Source organism: Pholcus phalangioides, unplaced genomic scaffold (assembly GCF_987345545.1).
Source record: "Pholcus phalangioides strain wild (caught in Gottingen) unplaced genomic scaffold, Ppha-v1.0 ptg000009l_1, whole genome shotgun sequence".
NCBI classification, from domain to species: domain Eukaryota; kingdom Metazoa; phylum Arthropoda; class Arachnida; order Araneae; family Pholcidae; genus Pholcus; species Pholcus phalangioides.
The window spans coordinates 24,141,430-24,160,224 of record NW_028301602.1 but is presented as its reverse complement, the minus strand read 5'-3'; the positions used below and the strand labels follow the sequence as shown (position 1 = coordinate 24,160,224).

General features: G+C 33.5%; 1 protein-coding gene across 5 annotated transcripts; it reads right to left on the bottom strand.

Moving 5' to 3' along the window:
* Positions 1-18,653, bottom strand: LOC149082563 (uncharacterized). Of its 5 annotated transcripts, none has more exons than XM_089235807.1 (10): positions 18,385-18,535; positions 13,620-13,826; positions 13,465-13,512; positions 8,986-9,084; positions 6,631-6,714; positions 5,807-5,920; positions 4,951-5,112; positions 4,029-4,158; positions 1,881-1,944; positions 1-320 (listed from the first exon to the last, which is right to left on the bottom strand). In XM_089235807.1, exons 2-10 carry the CDS (start codon positions 13,818-13,820, stop codon positions 185-187), a joined length of 1,038 nt encoding a protein of 345 aa, XP_089091933.1. In that variant the 5' UTR covers positions 13,821-13,826; positions 18,385-18,535; the 3' UTR covers positions 1-184. The 5 variants fall into 5 exon arrangements, with proteins under 5 accessions (XP_089091933.1, XP_089091935.1, XP_089091934.1 ...); XM_089235809.1 differs by having other exon boundaries at positions 18,448-18,523; XM_089235808.1 differs by having other exon boundaries at positions 13,620-13,886; positions 18,385-18,522.
* Positions 18,654-18,795: the final 142 nt, after the last annotated feature.

Here is an 18,795-nt window from a genome sequence, read left to right as displayed (position 1 = left end):
AAAAAAGAATGACCTTTATATATTGATAAGGAAAAATGAAACATGTATAATGATCAATGCAATACACCGCACATTTTATTGCGTTAAAACTAAACAAACGAGACAACATTTATGGCTTAAAAAAAAACTTTGCCACTGCTTTTTTTCTTTTAAACAAGGATGTAGCAGTGATGGTTCGTCTTGATTATGGGACTTTCACTGTGAATTCCACTCCCTTTGATGATATTGAGGCCATATTCCGAGGGGATTCAGAAAAAATCGATGAGGCAGTTTGACGTCCGAAATGAGGTGTAGTGACCAAAGAGGTTTTCCCACCTAACCTGAAAAACATACCACCATGTTATTAAAAACTGAAATGAATAACACATTTCCTTAAACCATACATTCTGGGTTGAAGTATCACATGTTACAATGCAGATTGATTATTGGAGTTTACAGCAAGATATCAGTTTGTACATGGTTGCAAAAGACCTATTCTGCCAGAATGTGGTGTGTGTGTACATGCATGGCTCTAGCTCATTTATGATGCCACTCACTCATGTTTCGTGCTCTAGTGGCACTGCAAGCTGTCAATATTAGAACTGAAAATATACAGTAGATTCTCGATAATGCCTTGCATTAATCTGGAGATTGTGTTTTTAGGCAGGTTTTCTTCGAGCATAGAAGAAAAAACATGTCACTGTATGTCTGCACAGAAGTTTGTATTATTTAAATGGGTTTTTATTTGACTTCCAGCAATTTTGACAATATGACACCCTGGTCTGATAATGTGCCAGATCCTAGTTTCTCAACCTTTTTTGTCCCATCGACCCATTCTTCAGCAATTTTTTCTCCCAGCGCCCCCAACTCAATCTAGCCCATAGGATCCTATGTTATACTCGTAGCTTCTACTGCCCCTCCGGAACATTCCACTGCCCCCAGGGGGCATTTGTCCACTTTGGGAATCACTGCGCTAGATTATGAAGTCTACTGTGTATTGAAATTGAACATACAGGGCACATTCGTCAAATTAGAAAAAGTACCCAAGTATGTAATTTATGTTGCAAGGGGTTTTGTATAGTTATTGAAATAAAAATGTTAACTTGTTACAAGGAAAACTCAGTGCTCAAGAACCAAATTACGAAGTTGTTACGCCTGTCTATCCTGATGCCAAAAAAAAAAAAAATGTTTTCAAGTGCAATATTCTGATATTTGAATTTAAAAATTGGAGGCAAATTAGGGAAGAACAATGCTAAATACTGATGAACCATTTTACCCGCATTTAATGCTGTTCTTCCCCAATTCTAGTATCTCAGCAAATATTGAACTTAAAAATGGGAGAATTTCTTTGTTGGCATCAGGACAACTTTGTAATTCAGTTCTTGAGTACAGGGTATTCATAAAAAAAGTTGACATTTTTATTCCCATATCTATACAACTTCTTGCAACATGAATTGACATACTCATGTACCTATTTGGGTACATTTTCTAATTGGAAGTATGCTTCTAGGACCAACGGTGAGTTCGCCAGTAAAATACATGCCCTGTTACCTATGCACCCTTTATATGAAATATAAAAATGAAATTGCATATGCCCAAAATTTGATTATATATAAGTGTTGTGTTGAAGGTACATCCATTCTCAGGCAGATTTTGAATGGGAAACAAGCTCATATTTGCACCCTGAAGTTGAAAAACCACAGACAAAACAAACTTCAGCAGACTACCACTATGCTGGCAGTAGGAATTGGAACCCATGCCCTTGCAATGCAAGCCCATGATGATGAACACACAGCATCCAACAATGAAGGCTGAGAGTCAAGTTCCACACTTCATATGCATCTTAGATAATTTATATTTTGATTAAAAACCAGATTACAAAAAGACTATAAAAATCTTACCTCATGGTTATTGGAGGACGACTGTTTTGAGATTCTCCTTCAATTGTACATTGCATTGGTTGACCTAAAAATATTTTTAAGGTTAAGATATGGCAAATTTTTTTAGATTTCAATATAGTAGACATCTAGTTTTCATAAGACAAAGTAGTCACTTTGTTACAAAAATTTTTCATATAGAATGCATTTTTTTAATATACTATATTCCCTCGCATCAACCGGCATGCCTGGATACAGAGGGTGACCAGCCTGCAGGGAAATTTGAGTCCTTGATCGTGGAAAATTCTTGTACACTAAGAATAGATTTAATTGGGAAATTTGAACCTTGTTTGTCCTATTCATTTTAAAATTAAATTCTTTTGTGCTTTACGAATGCTATTGGTATAGTTTGAATTTTACATCTGCAATCTTGAAAATTACAAATGTCTGATACTAAACATACTTGTTCCTTATATTAGGTGAACCAAATGGGTAAAATAATAGATTGCAAAATATGTTGGTATACTTTGATCACATTATTTCAATCAGTAGGCAAAAAGTTGAATTACACTGCAGAATATGATGTTATAATACAAAAGAGACGCAAAATTTTCACAAAGCTCAGAAAGATTTTTTTAAAAAAAGTACAAAACACATTATCTCTATTTTGTATTACGATGGCAATGATTAGGTAAAAGCAATAACTGCTTAATTTTCATTTTTAAATTCCTGGACAAAACATATCTCTACTACAGTGAAAACAGATTCACTGTATTAAGTATTTAATATAGATTGATATTGGTATTCTCATAATGTATTACATAATTCTCATTGAACCATGCTTCACCCAGGATGGACCAGAACCCCCAACATTAAAAGAAATCTGTGTCCCCCCAATTTTTTTAATGGCATACCGGCTGTTACGGGGGAACGTGATACGAGAATAAATTCAACAAGAATATAAGAGTTTAAGCAAAAAAATTGGTTGATATGATAGATGCCTGTTTATCGAAGGTTATCCAAAATTTTTTGTTGTACCACTCCATACTGAAATTTTTTTTCCATTAAGGACCTTCACCTTCTTCATCACCAAGCGTGGTAAAGAAGGTGATTTCTCTACACTCAGAAGCTGGGTCAGCATCATGTATAATAAAGGTCGACTCTGGCAAATCCAAAGGGGGAACGAACTACAAGTTTATAATAAAAAATTACTTCAAGTTTCGCTGTACATAAAAATGACAGCCTTTTTTTAATCACAGGGGTCTACCACATACCCAAAGAAAAATTTTGTGATTTTTCCGTGACTTATTTGGAGACTGAGAATTTAACGCAGATTTGATAAAAAAAAAATAGCTCTTTGGCTTGAAAAATAAAATATATTTGTCTAGATTTGGCACAATGACAATCGACAATAGAAACCTTGATTGTTTCGGCTGCTTGCTGTGGTGATTTAATTTTGAACTGAAAACAGACTCGCATTCATGACGGGAAGTCTGAAAATGAACCATGATTCTTTTGGATAAAATCCAAGAACAAAATTTGTTTGGAAAAATCCAAAAATAGATTTGTAAAAAAAGAACGTGTGACAACTTTTCTTATTTCATGACTTCTCCATGACCCTTTTTCATTTTTCGACTTAGACTTTGTGACCTTTCCATGACGACACCCAAATGTCTCATTTTAACAACCTTGTCAGGCGATTTTACCTGTTTTGGCTTATGTGCTTGTATTCCATTGTAGAAACATCGAAAAATATTAAAAAAACATGCAATACTGTATTCAGACAGAAAAAAGTAAAATTGCAAAAAAATTTTGCCTAAAAATGTGAAAAAAAATCCTCCATATACATTTTAGTGATCTTTATGGTGGGAGTAAAAATCCAATCAATAAAAGCCGACCCCAATAATATCATTATGGATTATCGCTAAATAACATGACCGCTCAAAGTATATCAGAATAATTATTTGATGTAATATTGTTTTTTGCCACCAGTGTCATTAGTAAGTGGAAAACCTTGTGTAAGCATGTGGTGTAAATTCTAGACATTACTTGCATAATACAGTAATATTCAGTAATCATCAATATTCCAATAGTTTACATGGTGTTTATACAAGATGTATGGTTTAGTAGTTGATGAACCATTTGATAGTGTAAGCATTTTTTGAATCTTACCATCGAGAAGACGATTGTGATATTCTTCACAAGCTAGAAGTGCTTCCACTTTTGAAAAATATTCAACAACTGCAAACCCAGGACGCACTAAGCCAGCACTTTTCACACTTCCAACGCTACTGAATAGCTCCTGGAAATACAGAAGTGAATATCATTCGAGCAGAAACTCAAGAGATTTCAAGTGGCAAAAGAAAAATATTGATGTTATTAGTTCAAAAATATAATAACGCTGTTGCCAAACAATATTTAATAAATATATCCTTTAGGCCAGATGGAAGGACTTCAGTCCTTTGAGGTCACAAAGTGTTTGTCTATGTGCGTGATTTATGTATTACATTTCTTCAGCATGCTTTTTTTAGTACGCTTATAATACTTCACCTCCCCTTTGTTATTATTCAGATCATATGCAGTAAAAATCTGATATTACAAGTATGGCTGATACAAGAACTTGACTATTCTGAGCGACTTATGATGCACCATCAATGAAGCACATGAAAGCCATGAAATTGAACAAAGAGATTAAAACAGAATTTTTGTTGGCTTAATCATTTTGAAAATAAAAAAGGCGTGTCTATGAAAAAAAACAGTTTTTGAGAATCAGTTTACAATCGAATGAGTAAACTTCAAGAAATAACTTCAGACTGGCATCCTATCCAAACACTGATATTGGCACCAATTAATTAAAAAAATATATTCATAATACAAATGTAAATAACAACTGCACTAAAATTTACATCCTGATGGTACAAATGTAAATTCACTTATAAGATTAAATCTGCTGTAATGATAATTTTTCCTATTATCGTGGGCTTTATCTGAAACAAATTCTTATTGTATTTTATGGTATTCGCTAGTGTTTTACACACCATCTAATCAAGGAAGCTCAAATTATCTTTCTGTACAAAAATTAGGGAAAACTTACAAATATGTCTTGTTCAGAGACAGTGGGGTCTAAATTTGTAACAATAACTCTCCAGCTTGACTGACTACTGGAAGCTGAAGCAACTGAGACAGTATCTGCAACCATTGTCCTTTCTGGCCCACTATGAAGGCGACTAAACAATGAAGTTGATGATGGGGAAGTCTGTGAATAAAACAAATGTATTAACTACAAACATAAAATCAATGATCTTACAAAAGTAATAAACAGATATAAATAACTGGCCATGTCTCGTAGTAAAAACTATAGACTTATTAACTCAAAAACTCATGTTTACTACATTTGCCCAATATTCGCCTGACTTAAACTAAAAATTGAAATTTTCATTCAAAAATGATCAATGTGCTGGTATATTTAGATGAAATAGATACAATATGATAAAACCACAAATTGTAGATTCATTACCATACAATTAATCAAGTCTGGCTCACAATGAAAATTTGCATAAAATGTTCACGTTAAACACCTCTTACTTAACAAATTTTTAAATTTCTTCTATTAGTTTAACAATATATTTTGAGAAGATTTCGAAACTGCTACAATGATTTTTTTATATTTTGCTCAAAATCACCATTATATAATCAAACTCTTCACTAGTTTGCTTTTTCAAAGGTGTCAAATAGCATTGGTATTTAGCACTATCTACCCTTTCAAAATACTAATGACATTGCCCTGAAGCCACTTTTTGTGTGTTGTTCCATAAACTAGTTTACAGGATAAAAGAACTGAAACTAATTAATTAAAATTTTTCCTGCGAATTAACACTTCATTGTTACATCAAAGGTTTCACTGTAAATCATAAATCCTATAAGAACAAAAAATGAACTGAACAATATACCCTTGAACTGAATATATGTTGGGGAGGTGTCTTCAATGCTTTCATTTCTGGAAAATCTTGTATTGTCATTCTCTCAAGATCATCCTCCTCCATGCGCTCATTAAACCTAACACGCTAAAATAAAAATAAAGAACTAAGCTCAAGAAAAAGAAATTACAGTGAAACTTCGATTAACCGTCACAGCCCTTTTCCGGGCTGCGACGAACAGAACTCTCGGTACAGATGTACAGTAATGTGATTTCACTACCGGCTTGAGATGAAAATTGAAATAAAATCTTTTAAAAGTGAATAATACATACATATTGTATTTAATTTTACAAAATGATCAATATAAACTGCAACATAACGTAAGTCAAGCAGTGGCAACATTGAAAATAACATCTTTTATGTTGTATTTCTTCCAAAATTCTTAGACAATCATGGCATCAGAAAAATACAAGCCTTCGATAAAAACTTTTCTGTAACGTTGCTTCAGATTTGATTATGCCCTGGTCCTTAGGCTAGGTAAGTGGAGTTTTATTCGCGCTGGGCTGGGAGAACAGCATCTCTAATCATCCATTGCTTTGACTTATGTACAGGTGCTTACACAATAGAGAACATGTTAATTTTAAAAAAGTTATATATATACACACACACACTTCAATTTCAATACATTAATTTATCAAACATAATTCAGACTGACTCATATGAAAGGATATGCAGGCTTATATTAAAATAGCTCTTAAAAGCTTACCCTATTGTTTTTTAATAAATTTCAAAGCCATATTCAGTATAAATGAACAAATATAAAGGGAAATATAATTATATATTTAAAAAAAACTAACATTTACAGCTGTAGATGGTTTGTTTTTCATGGTAACAGTGATGCCACTCTTGCCTGACACAATGCACTTCCCAGCGGTATTTAGCTAAAAAACAAAAGCTTCATTTATAATTTTTCATAAACATGTAACTTAAAAATTTCTAGATACATATTTCACAGAATTCTTAGAATTTAAAAATACAGAACTGAACAAGTATAGAATGACTGAGAAACACAAAATTTATGAATGCTGTGATCCTTCTAATTTCACAAAAATAATTATTGGATTATGATCTTAAAAAAATATCACAAAAGACATATATTTTAATTTCTAAAAATTATCGACATTGAGTACATGTAAACAATTTGACATTTTGACTGAATCATCGTAAGGCTCAATTTCCTTTTTTGAAAATATTCAAAAACTACAGTAGAACCTCTATAGCATTTTATTTTTATATCTCAATTTATACAAATACAAAAACAATACCACAACAGGCAAAATGCTCAACGAGGTGGCTGAGAAAAAGATGCCCATAACAAATATGGATGCGATATATTTCAAAAATACAGCAACCCAATTAAAAATGCAATTACAAACAATATATATACGTGATAAAAAATTATACAATGCCCATAAAGAATATTTATGGTTGCCTTATTCTAAGCAGCTTCTCGATTTACCCAAACATGTTTATCTTATTTCTTTTCAAATGTGCCAATTGTGTTAGAATTTACTACCAACGCTATTAGAGTGAATAGAGAAATTCCCTGCAACACCATAACCTACAATTGTTCCTTACCAATTGATACTGGTGTCCCCTTGTAAAAGCAGTAAATTGACAGTGTACTAATAATTCATGGTCCATCATATCTATCCCTTTGAAAATTTTGAAAACTTCAATCATATCTCCCCAACACCTGCGTTCATCCAATGTAAACATTCAAAAAATGAAGTAAATATAATAAATGCATTTCACCTCTTTCGGAGAGCATATTATTTGAACCCCCCCCCCCCTCTTGAAACATGAACCTTCTTAAATGTGAAAACAAATTTAAACATCAAAGAATTCTTGGTCTTTCGCAAAGATATGGCTTTTTGCAGATACAGAGATGAAAGTTTGAAAGCTAATTATCCTAATATTAATAGATGAGTTCAATGATAATGGCTTATGCAATGCTGTGACAGGAAGGGGGGTGGGATTCCAATCTCTGTAGAACCATTTCAGAAAAGCTGCAGATTCTGATAAGACCACAGCTTTTTTGCAATGCCCTTGAAACATCATATAACCAAGTCTCTTGTCAATGTTTTTCATTTTCTAATGGTATTTATTAAGTAATTGATCACAGAATTTACATTTAGAAATGAAGTGGTGTGGTACTAATTTATGGATTTTCCATAATCACAAGATTTTCACATTGCAAGCAACACGCTGGTTTTTTCAATTAAAAAAGTTATATATATAATTGACTTCTTTTTTTTTCTTTTATGAAGTTTTTTTTTTTTACTTTTACATTTGTGGCAAGGTAAACTTGTTAGTTATTGAAAAGGCTGAGAGAAAATTTTTTATTGAAAGAGTCTGAAGAAAAACGGGATCAGGCATAACATTTTAACTTTATGAAAAATTAGTAAATTAAGCACTGTGTCGTCTTGTCTTCTTCAAAAGGAAATATGGGCATAGTTTCACACAATGTCCTTATTTTGGTCTAGAAAAGAACCTAACTTTTCATATAACTACTGCAAATATATCATAGCTGCCAAGTTTAAAGAACGAGAACTAGAGAGATTTTCCTGCAGATTTAAATTTCGTTCAAAAATAAATATAAAAGGGATTTTTGGAAAGCAATGTATATAAGAAGTTTTCATCCTACTATAATGTATAACTGTAGGAATTTTTCCCTTTCACAAAAGCATGATATCGCGCAAGCCATCACAGATTAATACCCAAGTCGCAAATCAAATTACACCAACAAAAAAATCACTCGAAACAGGATATATGGTCAAAGCATACATACGTCATCTCCAATTTCAAATGTCTAAAGGCCTTATTTGATGCTGGCTATCTGGTGAATTTTGTCTTTTCCCTAACTAAAAATAATATATATATATTGTGATTTGATACAATGGCAGCAATTTACATCATGCTTGTGACATCAATTTAGGGATTAAAAACGAAAGAAACAGTCTTTTTCTCCGGGTAAATTCTTTGGGAATAATTTTTCCACTCAAAAAAGTAGGAATCTTTTACATTTTACAATCATGGTCAAAATTCGGGAAGATATATTTTTGGGAGTCAGCCTGGGAGATGGAATAGAAATCTTGGAGACTTGACAGCTATGACATATATATGAAAGAATTTTAGTTTTTTGCACTAACTTGATGACTGTCCACAGTCTTTGGCCTCGATGTTACTTTCAGAATTCCCGACTTCCCCACAATGACTTTTTTTGAATCTGCAATTCCCTGATTCATTCCCTAATAAAAAGAAAAGATTTTTGTGAAGTTTTTGAAATGAAAATTTTTTAATCTATGGCAGAAAATTTAAATAATGCAAGATGAAGGCGAATAACACACACACTCAATATATAACAACCTCATTTATATGGAACTCTATTAATCCAAGTCTGTTTCATCAGCGATGATTCTGTTTAGTGGATGAGGAAATTACCAGCAGAGAATGAAATTTTTGTACAGATGAAAATAAAGATGGCAGAGGCAAAGACACACTTCCCAAGCACAGCGATTAATCATAAATGTTACTAAAAACCACTTCATGGTACATTTGCAAAACAAAGGATGAGCAAATTGTCTACGCATCAGTTGAAGGAATGATACGGATATAAAATATTCCTACACGTGTTAGACTATAATTATAGCAGAAGCTGGATGAAGCGGAATGTCAAGACCAAAATAATATTTTGCTTTAGATAGGTTTCTGTCTTCAAGAGGTCCACATCAAAACATCAATCATTAATGCGAGTATATTTTCATTTTACTCAAGAGCCAGGGTTGTTTGGTTTAAACCAAGTGGTTTTTTTTTGGCTAATAATGAACCAATATAATTTTTTTCCTTGCAAAATATCATATTGGTTCATTATTAGCCAAAATGTTTCATTTTTACCACATTTTATATCCTTGGGGTACATTCTGATGATATATCTTTAAATGACAAGATTTTATGTGGTTTTTTTCAAAAAGTCTCATAAAAGTGGCCAGAATATATATATATTTTTCATATGAAGTATCTTAGTTATTTAAAGTTATAAACAAAAGCCAACATTTTTCATTCTTACAACATTTTCTAACCTTTGGCTACGTTCTGATGCTCTATCTGTAGCAAATTCATGAATAAGGATTGCAACACAAATCTAAATGTAGTGGTATATTATCTCACAGGGTTTCTTTTTCCCTTCACAAAGAAGCAGCTACAGTAGTGACGCCATCATGCTAGAGGCAGGTGGTCCTATAATCCAATAAAGACACCAACTGTCCTTAAAGGACAAAGACTAGTGTACTAGTAGTTACATTACCTCACATAAATTTTCATTTTCTTTCCCATAAGAAGTAACACATCTCCTACTGTATATCTCCCAGTCTTAATATTCAATAGTTGTTTTTTTTATATACTTTCACTGTTAGGCCCAGTTAATCAAAGTTCTACTGTATGGTAGTACCAGATTTATGAAAAATAATCAGCTATATACAGGGTGATTATAATAAGTTTTGATTCCAAAACTATACAATAAGTACTGATCGGAATGACTTGAAAATTTCCATGGATACTCCTGAAGCAATGGAAGTTTCTTTCGCAAAAGAAAAAAGTGTAAAATGTGCAAGTAGATGATGCTGTACTTGGCCAGCAGTATAATCTATTTTGTGCAACCACATCATTTCGGCACTTCCACAGCATCAGTGTGTTGATAGAACTTCTATCAAGATGCACATTGCAATACCAGCAAAGCGGCTGCTGAAGACCCATTTTGACAGGATTCGCCTTAACCCTTGCAACTTCTGGCTGTGGGGTACCTCAAAATGTTATAAACAGTGGTCAGATTGCAAACTTTGGTGAATTGCAATCTCCAGAAAATTCCCTATATGTTAGAAGTTCCTCAGGAATATTAACGGGGAAAAACGCTTGGTTTAATAAAGCTGAATTGCAAGCACATCCACATTATGACCATGGCATACTCCGATTCTGTTGTTGAACAAGAACTTTTGTGCTTTCAACCTCATAGCCAGAACAGGCGGTGGACAACATATTTAACATTTCTTAAGTAAGTTGAAGTTATTTGTTCAATTACTTCGTTTTTTGTGATGTTTCCATGAATTATGAAATCGTGAAATGCTATAATTAAGGTATTCTGCCATGACTGGCTATCGTTTCCATTCTGCGAGCAAATTTCCCACATGTTGAATGATGTCATTAATTTTACATTTTCAAGTATTTTTTCCCCTTTATCAAATAAAATTGAATTTTTTCAGAAATATTCATGTCAATTTTCAAGTCATTCTGACAATTGTCCCTTTTTTACAGTGTGTTGAAATCAGAACCTTAGTTATAATCACCCTGTATATCGTAAATCATTGCTAATTAATCTGCATTATTTATGCTTCATTAAATACATTATATTCACCTAATTTTTATTACTTTTTGCAAAATAGCTTCCTAATTAATTGTACTGAAAGTAACTGGAGAAAAAAACCTTTATATATTATATGATTATTAATAACATTAAAAGAATTTTCAAAGAGACAGTAATCCATTGAGTTAAGCAAAAAATAATTAAACTGCAAAAGTTGGTTTTTGTTAAAATGTAATAAATATTTATTGATTAATTAGCATGGGAATAATGTTAATTATATTAATAAACATTTTATTTTAGTTAATTATTAGAAGTTTGAATGATTTTTAAGAAATTTCATTGTTTTTAATGTTAATACTATTTAAAACAAAAAAACCGGTTTAAACCAAAAAAACGCGGTTTAAACCAAAAAACCCGGTTTTTTTTACCAACCCTGCTCAAGACAGTTTTTGTCTTAGTGTCTGTTTGAAGTTTCACTGTACTACGGACGATACTGGCCTTTGTGGTTAACTTCGAGGTAAAAATGTGACCTAATCTCCCCGTTAAAAAGTCTCGTCACAGAGAGCAACAGGCCTACAATGGTATACCATTCAATCATTACACTTCATGAATAGTTAGAAAAATTGATGGCAGCAATACACATAACAAACATTACACAGAAACAAACTTCATGGAAGGTTCACTATACACACACACACACATTCCAACATGTACCGTCAAACCAAAAGATATCCTAGCCACATCGCCATATGGCAATATCGGCTCATTGTCCACACGGACTGGATACCTCTGGCAATTTATTCATAAAAAAGCATACATTACAAAATATACATTACAATCATAACTATAAAATCATAATCTAAGTGTAAAATCATAATCTAAGTATAAAATCATAATCTAAGTATAAAATCAATTGCGAGATCACAAATCTATGTATACAATCGGAAATCAAGCATATAATCCTATATATTCCATATTAAATCTTAATTCGAATATAAAGTCCTAAATCACATATTGAAATCAATAATAAATCAGATAAAATTCATAATGTACCAATTCATTAGAAGCTCCACAGAGGAATTGGACGAGGTGCATGTCTAGTTTAGTAGCAGTTAGAATTTTTGAAAACTAATTGGTAACTACTTCAATTATGCATATTATTCTTGTAGATTTAAAAACACATTTAAGAACATGTGTGAAGTTTCAATGTATTCATAAGAAAAATTTAATTGGGAAAATATATTTTCCCAATGGTTTCAAACTTTTAAAAAAGGGAAAAAAGAGAAATTAATTAGCCAAATGACTGGTTAAACAGCAACATGATTATCTCTAAATTTTGATTTCTTTGACAGTAGCTTGCCTCAATTTGACAGCAGGACTTGACAAATTATAAAACATCTAGGTGTCAGAACAATTTTTTTTAGGTGCAACAAACATTTTTTCCACAAAAAAAAAAGTATCTTTCCACTTTCGTGGGACATAGTGACAACCTTCGGTATTGACAGATATGGCGATACAGATTCAAAAAAATTTATATTATCCTCAGATTCAAATTTAGTAACCACCCCAAAGCAGAATGTTTTGCATTGTTCTGCACTAAACAATCGGCTAACTGGAAATGTTCTGCGGTAAAAATCTGCACAATAGTGTTTCCTTGCACTTTTTCTAAAAATACTTCGATTGTATCCGCAATAGCGCTAATTGTTCTGCGACGTACGTTGCAGATTTTGGTATATTCCGCTTTGGGGAGTAACCATACATAAAAAAATCTTAAAAACAATTTGAGCTATTTCCTATCAAATAGGAATCCCGTCAGACCACAGAAATATCATTATAGACAAGTTTCACTGTATAACAAAATAAACAACAGCTTTGACGACTACTACTACTTAACAGTACATGCACATAGTACACATTCCTTTTCGTAATTTCTAACGAATCTGCACATGCCGGAATGCGTGGCCTTAACATATCTATGTTGTAAAGTTACGCTTGTTTCGTGTTCATGCTGCCATTTTCCGAAGTAAAGATGGAAATGCTTGCATTTTTTCATGTTATGTCAGTATCATGTTGTAGGTCTGTCTCTGAGGAAAAACTTTTTTAAGTGGAAGACCGACCCGCATTCGCGTCTCGAAGACATGGGAAAACCGATGAAAACAGCTTTGACTGAAAGAAGTAGGCTAACCATAATGGAAACAAAGATATAAAATTGAATAAACTAAAATTAATTTTAATACTTTAAAAAAACTCAGTCCCTTGAATGCAAACTCACCAAATTCCTCCTCAAATTCTGAGCTGAAAATCTGTTTTGTGCATTTCTCTGAAAAAAAAAGGAAAAAGTTATCCAAGCATATTTTCTGGAACATGTGGAGTACATCTGAATTTCTACAAAAACACATGCTGGGAATACAGATTTTTTAGGCTTACTTTCTGGGCGAAAGGTGTGGTGAATTGCTTCTTGACTACATTGAATGTCTGGTTCTTCATGGGGTGAGATTTCTTTTTCATTTTCATCTTGATAATCTGACGAGCGTCAACAATATTTCCAGACGACATTTTACCATGCACGTTTTCCCTTTGTTTTTGCCTCTGGCGAGCTCTAATGACAGATCTTGCATCACGAGCCATTTCCCTCTGAAATATGGACCATCAAACAGCTACATCAAAACCATCTGCTTCTTACACAATATTACTCTATAGGATTAAGACAGTTTAATATATTGGTTGGTTTTCATAAGGTCACGGAATGGACTACTTTTTTTCATACAGTACAATCTGTTTTTAATGGAAACTGTTTCAAGCTGAAACCTGTCTTCAACAGAAAAAAATTGATTTCAATGCTAAAATATATATTAAAAAACCTGGATTAAATGGAACCTTGGGGGGGGGGGGGGGAATATATCCTCTTTCGAGAAAGCAGAATGTTTTGCATTTGTTCTGCAACGAGTACTCGGCTGATCGGAAATGTTCTGCAATAAAATTTTCCACAATAATGTTTTCTATATTTTTCTTAAAAATTTTCCAGATTGTTCTGCAGTTGCACTGATTGTTCTACAGCGTACATCACAGATTTCGGCATATTGTGCTTTGGGGTCCTCTTTTAACTGAAAATTTCATACAAGCACAATGTTCAATGACCAATAGACCATAGGATCATACAAAATGTTAAAGTGCTCTAACAAAATTTTTTGAGCAATCTCTGCTTGCCAATGCGAGTTCAACATCTATAGATTATCAAAAACTGTTTCCATACTTGATGCTGTAGTTTCGATCGGATATAGGTCAGGGAGTTCTCAAACTTTTTCCACCTGCAGTTCTTCTTTCCCTAATCAACACTTACCCGCAGCTCCACAGAGCAGTTTAACAAAAAATCTAAAAAAATATTTGTTAGAGCCGCCATCCATGACGCACAGTTTGAAAACCCCTGCCATAGGTAATAAAGCAGTTGCCTTCTGAAATAACAAAATTTTTCAGATAAGTAGGCTTTTCCATGAGAGAAATCAATATACGGGCTGGATTTCAGAATGATATGTGACTTACAAAATTATATGTAAGGTGCTTTGTGAGCGCAGTGCCGAGTTAGGCCAAAATCACAGGCGGGGGTGCGGGTAACAGTCTCTGGGACACCAACTTTAAGGTGAGGAAGAAAAAAATCACTAGAAAATAAATGAATTTTACAATGGTTGGGACAAAACTTTGCATAACCCCGATCCCCTAAAAAAACCTAATCACAGCCTCCATACTGAGTACATAAACGTAGACAACAATGTACAAATTGAACCTGAAACGACCTATTGACCCTTATCAAAAATTTTAGAGAAAGTTAAAAAGAACATAAATGGTGTAAATTCAGAACAGTATGGGGTAAAGTTAGCAATTTTATACATATGTTTTGAGAACCTATATAAACATTTACTAATTATAAAATAAATATACATTATTTTGTCTCTAAATATTTACTTTATTTTTATTTTATTTCAATTACATATCTGATACTACAAGATCGCATAATTTCACACACATTAATAATTATTTCACATACATAATAAAACATTGCATAATTTCACACACATTACGTCACTTGAACCTTCATTAAGCGAAAACTGTTGAACGGAAAAATTTGGATCCCTTGCGATTCTATTGAAGACAGGTTTTACTGTACCCACCTTCAATTTTAGACAAGACTGTCTCATCCCTTTGAAGTTGCTCAGTCGGCGTTGTCTCAGATCAGGTATGTGAAGTCATTGCTCCAATACTTAAAAGTGTGACCTTCAAATACCAGGGAAGCCAACAGCAATTAACCGGTTCTGTCAGGACGATGTTAGCTAGTACAGACTCTGGCATATCCCAAGACAGCCCTTATTATATGGCCCTGCCATAAACCAAATGTTTTCAAACTACGTGGCATGCCTTCTGAAGAACTAATAAAGTTTCCTGAGGAAGATACAAGCCCTCCCAAATTTGTGAAGCTATTCGGTAATAAGTCATCCAAAATATCTCCAACTGGTATGACTGCTGTCAAGATCCTGCAGCAGTTAAAGAACCCTATTACAGTATATGAAAGCATAAAACAAAATAACTAAGCAAATTGAAATCACACAATTGCCAAAGAGATTTTTCTCAGCTCAGAATACAAAGAAAGATATTACGTTGAGATGAACTCAGTAAGAAAAGTTTGCTGTCTCCACCAGGAACCAAACCCTAGTATTACAATCTAGGCAAGCAGCAATATTAGCCTACGTTATGCATGAGACACAACTTTACTTTCCTTATTTAATGCACAGCCGCATGATGTGCTTAAATGAAGACTACCTTAACTTAAGGTAGTGTTGTATATTACACAAAAGACAGCATTGTTTCAAGGCTGAGGGTAAGTACACAGTGACATGAGTTCTTTTGGTGTATGGCGGATGCTGCAACGGAAGTGACGTCCAGCACACTGTAGCATTTTTTTACGACTAAGTCAGTCATGCATTTATTTGATATACGGAAAGCTGATTATTTATCATATTTTTTAAAGCATTAGTACACTGTAAATTTATTTGATGTACAGCTGTTAATAGCTAATAGCACCAGAATGGCAGGGCGGTAAGATATTCGCCTACCATTGTGAAGATTGTTGTCAGGTCCCAGGTTTGAACAGTGAGAAGAATATAGATAAGATATTTTCCCTAACGAGCTTAAGGTGACCACCGATAGATGGCACATTCATTTCTAACCCAACGCGTTAATGGTAGTAAATTTCAATAAAGTGATTGGTCAGAGTTGGTGAAACAGTGTTAATAGCTTGCTGCACCTTGCAAGTGCATTTATTAGGTGCATAGCTTACATGCAAACATAGTTACATGCCAGCATTAAGTGTGACACATATATTTTAAGCTGTATTTTTGCAGGTTTGTGTAGGATTGGTGCCAACTCAAAAATGTTTGATAGCTGAATTCATAAGTAAAAAAAACTACCATGAAGCAGGTGCCGATTAATGTGTCAGGAGGAGCGGGAGAATTGTATAAACTCTATACATTCTCCCCGGACAGACAAATTTTCCCATATTATTCTGACCTTGGGAAGGGGGCGTGCATTCCCATCACTACCCTTGGATCAACACCTGAGCAAAGACAGACATTTTCAGCTGCAAATGAAGCCAAGGCAGATATTGTCAGCTTTGAATGGAGGGAAGGGAATCCAGGATTGTTACAGAAACGACAGATAGTATAGGTACATTGGATAATCCTGTATTTTATGGGACAGACAAATTTCCTATACATCATTCAGCTCCTGGGAGAAGATGGCCACCATCTGGATCCACGCTTGCTATGAAGGAAAATAAATAAAAAATCATCAAAAGCACAAATGAAAGAGAAGAAAAAAAAAGTTCATTATGTGGATTCAAACCAGCGATCCTTACGGTGATAATCCTCAGCACACAACAAGAACATTATAATACAACTGTATTGGCAGTGGCTTGACTGTATATTATGTCATTTCTGCTTCAATTACTTAGTTCTACGCCACTTAGTTTTCTGCCGTACACCAAATTAGCATAATACACTGTACATATTCATAGAGTTATTTCAAAGTGTTATTACGTGTTTATATTACCATACTAGCTATAATACCCGGCGCTGACAGGGTTTTCTTCAGTGAGGCTTTTTGGATCACGTGATTTCCCCTTCTTTCTTTGAGGGACATACAAACTGTGTCTAAGTTAACCAATATGGCGACTCGTGAAAGAAACAAATCCAGAAACGTAGAAATGAATACATTTTTTCCTCTTTTTTAAGGGGCGTTAGGTATTTTGATGCCCCCCCCCGAACTTCAAGTTATCCATCTACCTGTTTTCAGCTTCCGAAAATTCCTTAATTAAAACTGTGGAATGTTTCGATGTACTTTTACGGGCTTATAATTAATTTCAAAAAACATCCTAAACATGAATTTATGCAGTTAAATATCAAAAGACATTACGGAGACATTAATTTTCATGCTTGAGAAAATATGAATAAAAAGTTGAAAAATCAATGTTATTGTACGAATATCCAACTCAAAAGGCTGGTCCGGCTAATTACAGTGAGTTTAATAAGGATCGCTGTAATTAACGCCACCATCATTTGTACTATTTGTACCATCATATTGATACCTTTCAGCGAATGCAATGGATTTTTATGATAAATATATTCAAGAATTTTCGGCCTGCTGCCCTACCTTGATGTTTTCCGACATGCCGGCTAATACAGAGGAACACAGTATTATTTAAATTAGTTTTCAGTATTATTGACTGTGTAATTAAGCATGACAGTGTTATGTAGAATGAGTATCTCCAGAATCAAACTTTTCCGTTTCCTCGAGTATTTCAATGCAAAATTTAAAACTTCACCTTCCTCCATCCTATAAATGACGCCTAATTATAATTATTCACTGCCATTCAAGGGAAAGATAGAGCATATCTCATGAAAATGAAAACTTTTGTGGTATACACAAGTAGAGAAAGAGAATTTATACAATTAAATAAAAACTACATATAAAGAAGCCACAGCACCTGTAACACTGGTTGATAAACAGGTTAGGTAAAGAGAAATAAATGATATTTAAGCTTTAAAAAAAATTTACACGATAACCAATTCACGCAGAACAGGCATTTACCGGCCAACTAATTAAATTTTAAAAATTAACCCTTGAATTAGGACCTAATACTCACTATAAATGAATAAATGCGAATAAATTTCGGGATGCACACTTCGCCGAATTCACCTTTACTTACAGCTCCTGTTCAAATAAAAATATTCTCGTTAAAAATCTCGCTGCAACAAAACTTAGCATTCACAGGGAAAGCACACTTTAGCAAACTTGCTCTACTTCATCAATTATACAAGACTTTACGCCTGAGAGCCATCCTCTGTTTTGTAAAAAAATTAAAAAAAGTAAAAGACCCAGGCATGATTCTAGCGGAATGCAAAAGAAACAAACAAACGGTGAAATTCTCAGGGTCGGAAGCAGAAAGGGATTATCATATTTACACCTTTTCTATTTTTTAATACCACAAATCAGCAATCTTGTCTATAATGGAAGGGGGGTAAAAAAAAAAACAAAAAAAAACCCACAATAAAAA